Source organism: Dermacentor silvarum, chromosome 1 (genome assembly GCF_013339745.2).
Source record: "Dermacentor silvarum isolate Dsil-2018 chromosome 1, BIME_Dsil_1.4, whole genome shotgun sequence".
Taxonomy (NCBI): Eukaryota; Metazoa; Arthropoda; class Arachnida; order Ixodida; family Ixodidae; genus Dermacentor; species Dermacentor silvarum.
The window spans coordinates 123,133,512-123,146,012 of NC_051154.1; the positions used below are offsets into that span (position 1 = coordinate 123,133,512).

General features: G+C 42.4%; 2 protein-coding genes across 5 annotated transcripts in view; one reads left to right on the forward strand and one right to left on the reverse strand.

The window, feature by feature from the left end:
- The window catches only part of LOC119435963 (DNA-dependent metalloprotease SPRTN-like), a 34,364-nt gene extending 32,297 nt beyond the window's left edge, over positions 1 to 2,067 (reverse strand). Inside the window, exon 1 of the mRNA XM_037702674.2 lies at positions 1,771 to 2,067. Within this exon, the coding sequence (XP_037558602.1) occupies positions 1,771 to 1,908 (138 nt within the window). The 5' untranslated portion in view covers positions 1,909 to 2,067. The remainder of the gene's footprint in view (positions 1 to 1,770) is intronic.
- A 202-nt stretch (positions 2,068 to 2,269) lies between these two features.
- Positions 2,270 to 12,501, forward strand: part of LOC119435965 (leucine-rich repeat protein 1) — a 30,970-nt gene continuing 20,738 nt past the window's right edge. For all 4 annotated transcript variants that reach the window (XM_049673050.1, XM_049673041.1, XM_049673045.1 and 1 more), the window contains exons 1-3: positions 2,270 to 2,609; positions 4,728 to 4,826; positions 11,106 to 11,297. In XM_049673050.1, the coding sequence (XP_049529007.1) occupies positions 2,418 to 2,609; positions 4,728 to 4,826; positions 11,106 to 11,297 (483 nt within the window). In that variant the 5' untranslated portion in view covers positions 2,270 to 2,417. The remainder of the gene's footprint in view (positions 2,610 to 4,727; positions 4,827 to 11,105; positions 11,298 to 12,501) is intronic.

The window sequence follows — 12,501 nt, forward strand, 5'->3', positions numbered from 1 at the left end:
TTGATTTCAGTATGCTGACAGGCTTGAATAACCCTAGAGTATGGAAAAACTTGAAAATGATGATCATTTAGAACAAACTAGTAACTAGTGGCCATCTCCAGAGACAACAGATTTTTCTCCAGCAGGGCATGGAGACATTGAAACATTCCATCAACCACAGCATGAGGAATAGCACATTAACCAATGCAGTGAAAAGCAGTCAAGTAACTCGGGTTCTCAGTAGCAACGTACAAATTATGATGAAACTAAGTTTCCTCCGTAATGATATATGTGCACAAGGTATAGAAACCAAAGCAACAACGAGCAGGCTGTGTGTAAGACATAACATTTGTACAAATGCCCTTGCATTTTCCAAGAATCCAGCAACGATCCACTCGCTATGGGTGAAACACCTGACAGTTTATTGTCAGGTGTTTATTGACAACTCAACGGCCTTTCAAATGTGCTGTGTAGCAGCGCGACAACTCCTTTGAGTCGCTAGAGTTGTGGCGTTTTGAAGGCTGTCGACTGGAAGGCCTTCCAAACGTGCCCGTGTGACACGGGTATAATTCAGATACCATTCCTAGGGTGCACTCCACTTAAAACTGAAACACTTTCAGAGACTAAAATGCATCATGAATATGGGCATTTGTTCACAAAAAACATAAGCTCTACAACATTCAATAAAACACGCCAAAACCACGATTTGATTATGAGGCACGCTGTAGTGAGGGACTCCGGGTAAATTTTGACCACCTGGGGTTCTTTAACATGCACCCAATGCACAGGCGTTTTTGCATTTCACCCCCATCATGATGCAGCAGCCACGGCCGGGATTCGATCCCGCGCCCTGGGGCTTGTAGCGCAACGCCATAGCCACTACACCACCACGGTGGGTACAACATTCAATAAATTGACTCAGCATGGGGCTTGAGACCTTTACCTGCAAGGACGTGGAATGCAACCAAAACACACATAGGTATTGTGAAGAGCCCTAAATTAAAGTGAAAACAGGACGCCAGACTATACACAAGCTAATGTCACGCTGTTACCAGATAACAGCAAAGTGAACCTGATGAAGGGAATCGAACAGTGCAGAAGAGAGCCTGTCGGCTACACTACGTCCCGTCTTCTGCACTGCTCAATTCCCTTCAGCATGCACCAACCCGGCTCCTCCTGCAACTGACTCCCCTGCACTTGCTGCATTAGGTCTTTCATAGGAAGGCGGATGCACTATATTTTAAGTGTTCTAGGAATAACTAAGATTCGGCTCCACTTCACCACATTTCATCGGACACGGTTTTCATTATGTAAACGGCTACGCGAGAATGAGCAGGCAGGCATACATGTTCTGTCCACGATTTACACCTAACATATAAAACGCCTGTGCTTGACTGTTTGTGTTTTACATGCTAAATATGTTACAAAAACTTTTCCAAGTTCTTATCTGGCACATTTTCGCTTAACACTCAGATCTGACATCCAGCATGCTCTTGGATAACAGATGCGAATAGCCGCTTGTGCATTTTAAATTACTCCATTGCCTGTGACATATGTGCTTCGGAACAAATGAAACATTAGCAAAAGTTATTTTCTGCCAAGCTGTGCGATAGCCAACAACGAAATAAAGTATTATTTTCAAGTTCAGAGTGACTGACATTTGGCGCGCTTCCGACATGGCAAGCAAACCAAACCGTAACCAAGCCTACATGAGCTACATCGATTTTTCAAGCGCTACTTAAGCATATTTATCTTCACATGCTAGACTGTTAGTGATAATATTACTCGTACCACAGATCTTTCCACTGGTTCCTTTGTACTCGGGTGATCCCATTTTTGTAAACTCTCACGATACTCATTGTCTTCATTAATCTGTAGCTGAAGCTCCAAAGCCATACGAAAATCTTCGTCTTCGTCGGCGATGGCCATTGCAGCGTTTGTAGTCAACGTTTGCCGAATATGACGAGAAGGTTTCACGGGCAGTTACATGCTCGCAGCTCGTTCCAACACGTCCCCATTCATTGAGCACCCATCCACAGATAGCACATCGCGCAGCTGACCGCTGACCCAAGATTGGCAACAACCACCAGCGACTGCGAAGTTCGCGCAAACAGTTACTTAAGCCGCAGTGTAGTGCAAGTCAAACGTTTGTAAACAGCTTTTAAGAACAAATGCATTCAATTGATAACAAAAACTAAATTACTCATACATTTTTAAACTATAATTGGTATATTTGAGGACTTAGTTAAACCTACGGTTAAACTACGGCTTATGCGAAACTTGCGCTACGTTGCGCAAAAAAAGGCGCGAGCCTTGCTGCATGTGTGCGCTCTCAGTTGATGCATGGTTCTTCAAGGAGCTCGTGTGCTTAGCAGTGGACAAAAAGTGGTGACTTATTTATCTTACAAAGTTCACTATCCACGCATATTTTGCTAAAGATGAGGTTAGAATGCGAGACAGAAATCTGCTATCGGCTGCTAGAGTACCAGCGTTCTGGAGCAAGATCCAAAAAGAAAGCTGCCTTCACAATTATCACATTGTGTCGCAAGCCAGGAGAAACAAAACAACAGAAACAGAGCATATATTTGCTACTGTGCACTGCAAAAAATCCAGCAGGAACAAAGTATAAGGTAAAGTTGCGCTCAATAATTGTTCATATGTCGTTTTCAGAACGTAGGGCTTCGGAGCACTGCTTTCGTATCATTTTTGTTCATAAAACGAACAAAGTGGGTAGCACAATCGCAGAGAAGACGTACAGAACTGGCACACTATTTTGTTCATTTCTTTGTGGTGATAGTCGCGCGATAGTTTCCCTCACAGGATACGCTGTTTTCCTTCTTAAGTTAGTGTCACTGCTGGCAGTGTCAAAAGTACCTCCGCTTGAACATTTCACGAATAAGGTTACACTTCATTCAGGTAGCGTCGTATTTCTGTAAAGAAAGGTAGGGTGTGCATTGACGTACTATCTTGGACTATCCAGCAGTGTACTTAAGTTCTTTATGAACAACCTATTTGTTTCTTTTTCGATAAAGCATTCATTTAGCGCCATAATATATTGCAGATTAGGGCCGGTATTTTGTAGCGATTCCTTTCTGGTAATAATGCCTTATCGCGCTTTGTCAGTGGTCGAAGCGACGGTCCGCTCGCGTTATCAACGGGATCAGCCGGCTGTGAGCGGTGGATGATAAGACTAGACTAGAATAAGTCATAATGCCTCGCTACAAAATCGCGGCCTAGCTGAACGTTCATGCAAACTCGCTAGAATAAACCTAGCTTTACAACCTTTGATGGTTTCCATATAGTACGTTCATGTGAAATTCTGTTGTGAGAACGTCGTCGTGAAATTGCTAAAATCGTAATGCTTTTGGCACAAAAGTCCTTGCATTGTATGTTCTCTTGCAACAATGTAATATTTGTTCTATTCATCAGTAGTTTAGTGCACAAATCACAGTGGTCACTCTGTCTGCAAAATAAGTGAAAAGTGCATCTTATTGCGAGTATAACTTGCATTAAAATCTACGAAAATGCACAGTATTTCATTTCCTTGTGCTATCTTAAGACACTTCAGAGATGAGGATGGATTACAGAATAAATATGATGAGGCACAATGTTCTGCACTTTAAAGGGTCCATTTGCTCATTCATAATGTTCCATCAATAAATTTCATTAATGTTGCACAAAGAAAAATTAATGTCGCATCCATTCCATTATTTTTCATAAGTTGTATTAAAACACAGCTCATAAAGAAGAAAAATGCACTAACTAGCGCCTTTTGTCACTTCGCTCAAAGCACATTTTACAGTTGAATCCAACTGTAAAGGATTTGTATTTAAAGTTAGTGCTTGAAATTATGAATCAAGAATCTTTTGTTATTTATTTCAATATGGTAGCACTTTGGAAAGTGAGGGTAAGCTGGGATAAAATTCACCTATTATAAATGGAGCTAAATCTATCAAATTTTCTTAGTGATATGCTCATCTGTGAAATCCTCAAGGGTTTGTAAATTTATTGTGAGAACCTAGACTGTTCAAAATCGCTGCTTTGTCTTAAATTGCAGAATTTGCACAGTTCTGGCATGGCGAAGTACATTACTGCCATTTGCTCAACCAGCCTAATAGGTATGGTGGGATGAGTTAACTGTGGCAAATTGAACAGATTATATTGTAGTCTGTGAGAGTCACTGGCCTGATATGCCTGATTAAGAGCAAAGACACAACCAATATGTCACTATTTCGCACAACCATCTTACGCTAACTGCCATCACCACCACCTGATTCATTCACATGTCTTTCCCTTTCTTTCATTGGTAACTCTTGTACAAATGCTCCATTTGTACATGGGTTCTTGCGTTAAAGTCGGCCAGTTATTTTGTATGTTTTCTCTGCAAGTGGAATCGGCAGCAACTCTAGTGGCTTGAGTTATACGTTTTGTTTCAGCCCTGCTGAATGACTGAGAAATGCCAGCTTTATACATTTTGTTGTAGCCCTGTTGAAGAGGTGTGAAATGCCAACTTAGGCTATTATTTGACATAGAGAGACAATTCACTTGCCCTTCATATGAGACCCAGCGTGAAATTTTTCTGTTGGAGCATTTGCAAATTTTTAAGAAGGTGCAGCGTTAACGAATATAGCCTGGCTAATGGTGTATACCTATCATGATTTTATAGTTTGTTGCTTTATCAAGTATTTCTCACGGATTAATTTATAAATTATTTGCTTTATCAACGTATTTTTTTTCTTCACTTGCAGATCTATGGCAATGTTGAGAGGCTCTTCACAAAGTGCGTTACTCAAGGGAAGGCTACTATTCAACTACGAGAACCAAAACACAACTTGATCATTAGTAAGGTAGGTAGAAAGTATAATGACGATTGTTACTTGCATTTCTTGCTCTTTGTATTGCTCCACCAAAATATAAGGGAAGCAAACAACTGTGTACAGCAGTGGCGGCAGCATTTTCACAAAACCGGTCTAGGTTCCAGAACTGTGAGCTCCGCTCCTAGCAGAGGGATGGCAATGTGGCTGCAGCACATGGAATTTGTTTTTACTACAATCAGTTTAATATTCACCTCTTAACTTATGTGCAGAAGCTTTTTTGTTGGGATGTTCAAATAGCAAAATTTTCTAATTGAATTTAATATGAATATTCGAAGATCGTGACCTGTTAATAGAGAATCGAATACTAAATATTTCCAATTTCTTAACAAAGTGAGAGATTGCATGGAGTCCATTGGGAAAAAAAAAAAGAATTATGTTTTTTGATACAGGTAAAGCCGTTTACAACTGGATGTCAGGTCAACTGAGAAGTTTGTACAGGAAAAGCAATTGAAGGGTAATGGTCATACATGGTGCACCAATGGTGTAATGAACTTAAGGAGCAGTACATCACCATATGTGCCTTGTAGACTTGTTTTGAAGAGCTAGATATAATGCTACAACACCACACATTGTTTTAAAGATGCAAACATGGTGGATTGTCCAAATAATAAATTGTGTTGCCTAAATTGAGACAGTAAATTCATAGGCTGCCTAAGGCAAGGCATTCTTATTTAGCAACTGGAAACTATATTGCAGAAGTGTTCGGCTCCATGCATTCAGGAACTGGTGCCTCTGTACAACAACGACTCTCCTGAAGCAAAATCATTCTGAACAGGCCTCACTTGCATTGGTCTCTTTCCTTTGAGACTCCAATAAGCATCATTCCACACCTAGTGTGCCAAACGTGTTTCTCAACTGTCTAAGATTTTCTTTTTAAAAATAATAGCTATATGCTACTCTGCTCACAGTCAATTCCTGATATAGTTTTTCTGAAAATAGTTTTCATGTCACGTGACGTGCTTTCAAAATTTGCTGAAGTAGTGAAACATGGTTCTGCAAGAAAATTAATATAAATGTTATTTTAGTGTGTAATGTTCCACAACTTCGCTTGCTTCACCTACAAATATTCGTCTTCAATATGTAGTGGTGATTATTGGTAACTTCATTCGCAAGAAGTTTCTAAGAGTCCCAAAATTTTACAAAAATTGTTAAGTTGGCCATTTCTTCCTGGCAAAACTACTAACAATTTGTATGTTGTAATTATTTACTTAACTGTCCTAGAGCTGCACTTTACATTAAAAAATTTCTTGCATAAACACATTGAAAGTATTTTCAGAAAGAACAGGACATACTGACAAAATGACAGTTTTGGTACACTTTCAGCCCTGATTTGGGCACAGTGAGGTGGTCCATGTAAAAATATGACACAAAGTGCGTTAGATAGACCTTTTTGTTCACATTCCATTTCTGTCATGTAATTTTGATTTCTGTTTTAAGTGAAAGTAATTTTTTAATTTGGCCCCTGCATCACGCTCGGCATAATTTCATACCAGCTCTGGCTGGTCCGGAGGGCAGAAAGGATGGCGTGGGCCAGCGGTGCCTTGGAATAGGGGCCCGACCATGCGACTTGCCCAATTTTATGGGCAACAAAGTCGTGTGTGAATAAAGTTTTGTTCTTCTTCACCATACAGCACAACAGTTGTGCTTCAGACAGTCAATGCACACACCCTGGGATCACAATGCCATTTCTTCAGCAAGTGAAGGCTCAACTGTGTTGCCTAGTCCCAAGAACCAGTATAAAATTTGTCCACGGTGTAACATATATACTCTTTAGGTGGGGACACTTCTCGACTTGCTTGCTAGACGCGATTGACCAGATAAAGTAGCAAGGTCGCGCGTCTATCGGGGTGGTGACGGCAGCGGATACCTATCGGCGGAACGACGCAACTTCAGTTAGAACGCAGGCGAGAGCGTGCGCCGACAAGGAACGCGCGCATGCCCTCTCCCCGGTGACCTACTTTCGTGCATCACTCAATCATTTCGGATTTCCCGCGAACCGCCGGCTGCTATAACAACGGGAGATTAAACCAATCAAAAGCTTTCCGTGTTGAAGTTGCGTCGTACTGCCGATAGGTATCCGCTGCCGTCACCGGGCCGATCGGCGCGCGCCTTTGCTACTTTATCTGGTTGATCGAGTCTGGCGAGTGTACTCACCTAAAGAGTATATATCATGCACCGTGAATTTTTGTCTTTGCCTTGTGTTCCTTTCGGACCCCTCAGGGCGTGACAGAAGCCTGGAGGCTGGCCGAGAGCTCCCAGAGTTTCCTTTTTTTATCACATCTCATTCTTTTTCTTAAATTCTGATTCACAAGGGGGGCCTGTCTGAGAAACTTCAAAGCTCATACCTGAGTGCCCATGCCCAAAATATCTAGTGCACATGGAGTGTTTATCTTGGATAAAGGAGTAGGGAAGAGGGGAAGCAGTACTGGTGTGATGAAAAGCAGATGGGAAGGTGCTGTGTATGAGAAGGCATGTATAATTTACCTCACAACTGGTGTCTGCCTGTGGTGAGGTAAATTAACTGAAATGTCGAGTTCAAGCCAGCTTTAGAATCATTGTCGAATTCGTCATCATTCTTTGCGTGTAAAATGTGCCCTGCAAGGAGAAGGTCTCTTCCAATGTTTTGAATGAATGAACACAATATAGGGCCATGGATTTTGTAATTTTATTCAAGGAGTTCCAGACTTGAAAAGTCAAATTTTTTCTGTATATAGGGTTTTGGCAGAGTGACTTCTTTACTTTATATTCTTACTTCACTGAGTACGATGTCAATCCAACGAGGACAGTGCACATTAAGCTCAGCTCGGTATGGTGAAGTTTTCCAGTTTCCTTAATAGGAAGGGCTGCACTAAACATGCGTGAAGAAAACGTTTTTTCTTATAGGGGTTTGTGGCTTTTCTTAAAGGGTTAAATTTGCGGCTTGCGCGTTCTTTGTTTCAAAGGTTTCTTATTGCTGCAGGAAGCATGATACACGCTTGAAGATTCATATATTCTCGGTAAATATGGCATTATTTATGTGAACGAATTTTGGTTTGGGTTTCTGGGCGCAGAGTTCGACAGTGACGTCACTGTCTAGGAAGCTTGGTCACGTGTGGCCACAAAGCTGTGACACATGCACTGCTGCATCGTCTGCTCGCACACACGTTCTGTACCAGCGCAGGCAAACAAAACCACGTCGACAGCTGTCATGGCTAGCTGCGGCAGCTCCGCTTCCGACTCTATGTCGGCGTCCGATGCGGCTTACTGCACTCTAGAGTCTAGACTCTCTAGGCTTGCCTGGTGCTGTGGGTCACCGCTCATCGTACGTCACTGTAATGTGGTATGACGTCACTAAAACTTTCGTTACGCTTCCAACACAGTGACGTCGGTGTCAATAGAGTGCCCAAATACTCGGAGAACGAGTATTTAGGCACTCTTTGGAAGCGAATTAAATTATATTTTAAACGTTTGCTGTGTCCAGCACTTCAAGTTAGTGTCCTTGCATACATAGGAAGCCTACAGCAGGCTTTTTATATAATCAATATTTGGTGCCTCAACCCCTTTAACTGTGATGTTCGGCAGCCACAGCACTGTGATGCCTTTGGGAGGTATGACAGAAAGACAAAGCAAAGAAAATATAATGGTTCTTGGGTCAGGGCAACACAGCTGAGCCTCCATGTGCTAAGGAAATTTACCTTACAGTCCCATGCTTTGTGCACCTACTGTCTTAGCCTGACAGTCATGCTGTGTGGTTTAGTGGTAGTACGGAACTATGAATTCTAAAATTCATATCTTGCCTAGAGCAAAAATATAAAATAAGATAAATTTGGAAATGGAATGCTAACAAAGAGGCTTATCTAATGCACTTTGTGTCATATTTTTACGTGGATGACCTCGCTGCACCCGCCACAGTAGCTCAGTGGCTATAGCATTAGGCTGCTGAGAACAAGGTCGCAAGTTTGATTTTGGCCATGGTGGTCGCTTTCTGATGGAGGTGTAATGCAAAAACGCTCATGTACCATGAATCCCAGGTGGTCAAAAATTAATCTGGAGGCCACTAAGGCACGGCCGCTGGATAAAAAAAAGGTGCGGCCTGCCGCGTGCATCGAAAACGGTGTGAGCCACCGCGGCACCACACGTCGGGGGCTGTTGTCTGGCATCGGCATAGCAAATGCGTCAGGAACGCACTTGGAACGCCGTCGCGTGTGCAAGCCGACGGCGCGTTCCATCGCCGATGACTAGCGCCGTTCGGCCCAGCCAAGCGGCCGACAATGCAACTACGGCCGTCACGTTCGCTCTCATTGCAGAGCGCCCGACGCGGCAGGCCGCACCTTTTTCTTTATCCAGCGGCCATGACTAAGGCAGGCCTCATAATCAGATAGTGATTTTGTCACGTAAAACCGCACTGTGAAAATCAAGGCTGAGAGTGGACCAAAACTAATACTATTCCAATATGATTTTTTGTTCTTTTAGAAAATATTTTAATGTACCGGCGCAAGAAAAGTTGATAAATTTATTCGCCTGCTGATGGGTTCTGAAATCAATCGCAGCTTCATTCACAATACTGTGCCTGCTTTGAAGGTGCCCTCAAACGTTGCCGATCTGTCATAGAGGCTGCTGTGAACATGTGAGCCAAATATTACTGCACTGCATGCAGCTGGGAATTTACAATCTGTCAAACACAGCGAAAAGTCCCTTGCTCTCGCTTCCGCAATGTCTTCATGCAGCGTCATCGAAAGCAGCTGGCCCACCAATGCTATTGGCTGATTTCATGATCACAAGAGCATTCTGAGTAATACATAATTGCTAATTTTACGTTAAATAAATGCGAAAATATACATGTCCATGCCTGCCAACTCTCCCGAATTGTCCGGGAGCCTCCCGAATTTTTCTCACATCTCCCGATTGTAGGGACGTGACCTCAAATCTTCCGAAAACTGGCCGCCACATTTTTTTTTTTTTTTTTGGCCTGTAATATAACCATGCGAAAAAGCGGCGCGGGAGCAGTTCGTCACCAGCATGCACCGTGAATCGTGGTAGCGACCGCCGGCACCACCACGAACGCGAGCAGCCGACTAGCGCTGTCATACTGGATTTTCCGGATTGGCTCGTCTCAGGCTGGGTCGAGCGTTTTTAGCAATCATATGACTCTGAGTGGGATAGGCTTCAGTTGACTTTGTCAGGTTGTCGAGTTAATTGCGAATGCCGAACTACTCTTTGTTTCCCTGAGTTCAGTTGGAACGATCGATGGCACTTTCGAAAGCCAAGAATAAGTACACTTGCAAGTATTTATGAGATCATACACAACTGAGTTTTTGTGCTGTGTCACTTCGTGGAATCATGACAAGTATGGACTCTGTACCACGTGCGCCGTTTCGCACGGCGGCAACATTTTGGGGGGGGGAGGGGGTGAACACTTTATTGACCCCCCACCTCCCCTCGCGTGGCGGTCTCCCGAATTTTCATGTTGCGAGGTTGGCAGGTATGCATGTCTGCGATCTCAGAAAGACGGGAAGGTAATTTCATTTTTGCACTGCACGTAGCTGCATCAGCTGCACGTGGCCTCCCAGGTGGCATTTGCGTGCTGCGTAGCATAATCTACCGCGGCCACCACGGGGTGCCTCGACAAGCCCTTTCGTCGCCACAACACTTAACTGATGGCTGGGGCTTTGCCTTTTTGGCTTCTCCGCTGTGTAGCTTCCAGTGCTCGAACGAAGACAAAAAGAGAGAGAAAGCCGGGTATCCAGTGTGATAACTCCACTTATTGTTGAAGGATTCGAAATATTTTTGTGGCATGTGATTTGTGAGGTAATGTCCTTTAATAGCGAGACCATTCTTTGATTAGTTAACTGTGAGGCCATTCTATGATTAGTTAGAAAAGAGCTTTAGGACCCCTTTAAGGTTGGTCTGATGTAATATAATAGTTGTATGAAGCACATATGCTTGGATTAAGAATAAAAAAGAAATGCAAGAACTTGCTAAACATTGCAAACATTTGCGAGAAATCTAATATGCTCTATATCTTGCTTTTCTCAAATATGGCTTTCCATTACCATTAGATACACACCAACAGCACACTTTTCTTTGACTGGTGGCTTTCTGTGTGAAACTGTGTGTGTCAGTTGTTATTAAATTTAGACATAGTGGCACATGTGAACTACCAGAAGTACCACTTCATTTACACAACTTGATGCACTCATATAACGTGCTTTTAAATTATGAGTAGAACAGGACATTTACTTTTTTTTTTTTCTGCCTTTATTGACACAGGCTGATGTTTCAGAGCTGCGCCGGTTCTTGGAGTTAATAAATCTTGCGCACCATGGTAAGGACCTTGATCAATCTGTGTTTTCTGGACCTCCATCAAAAGTCACTCCCACCAAAGAAACCTTAGTTGTACGTCACCGGAGAAACTACCCGTCTGGTGGATTTCCAAAAACACTAAAGACGTTGACAGTAGAGGTAGGTAGGTTGGGATCGATTGTGACTTTTTTTTTTTTGAATAAATATTCATGTAGTAATGACAAGACTGTAGAAGATGTCCCCCATTCCACCCAACTCCCCATTTTTTTCTTTCCTAAAAAGCTGCTTTGACCGTGTCATGAAAAATAAAACTTCAGTAGATCAACTTCCATGAAGTTTGGCCAGCAGTGACCTGTCATGATTATAGTGGACACTGTTTGCAATGTATGGCAAGGAAACCGCTTGATGATGTTAACAAGTATGTTGATTGCACTCGCGCAGTAGTGTATAAGTTTCCCTTGTCGTGTAACAGTGTCTACATTGGGCAGACCGGTAGGTGTATTAACGATCGCTTGCGCGAGCATAATTACAATGCTAACAACAAAATTTCATCAAGCGGTTTCCTTGCCATACATTGCAAATCTTGCGGCTGCAAACCACTACTTGATAGATGCATCATTATAGGACGTAGCCACAATCAAGTGACGCGTGAGATTATTGAGGCTGATGCCATTTTGAAATGTGAAAAGCTGTGCGTAAGCACACCCTCTTTAGCTTTATCAAGCAAGGAACGTGAATTTCTAAGATTATCAACACTGGTTCAATGAACTGCAATCGCATGCTTATATTTAATTTTTTTTTTTTTTTTTTTTTTTTTTTTTTTTTGTGTGTGTGTGTGCTATGTCACGGGTGCTTTGAGCGGGCTATATAATGTGCAATAGGGTCATTGTCATGATTATAGTGGACACTTGACACTCACGGGTGCCACATTTGTTTGTGTGTGTGCCACAAGTAAAGCTTGTTGCTTTAGCAACATATAACACTCTCCTATATCATTTGTTGCATGGGTAGTTTTAAATAACTTGTGCCAAGTCATACAGAAAGCATGTGCATGCTACATGAATGCAAACTTTCTCATTGAGAAATAGTATTTCTTGCAATGAGCCTATGAATGTAAAAAAATAAACTTTCTCATAACTTTCTCAAGGAAGAGCTTTCACAGAGAACCTGTAGAGCATGTTGAGAAATATCCACTTGATTTGTTTCCAAGAAGCTGAAAGTTGTTTAGTTTTTCCAGGCTTTAAGGAAACCACGTGGTGTTGTAAAAAAGTACCGCATGACTAGGTGCTTGCATATAGCGACACTTGATATAGTTTTTGGTTTTTGGATGAACAATCTGTGCTACACACAGGCCAACAAGTAT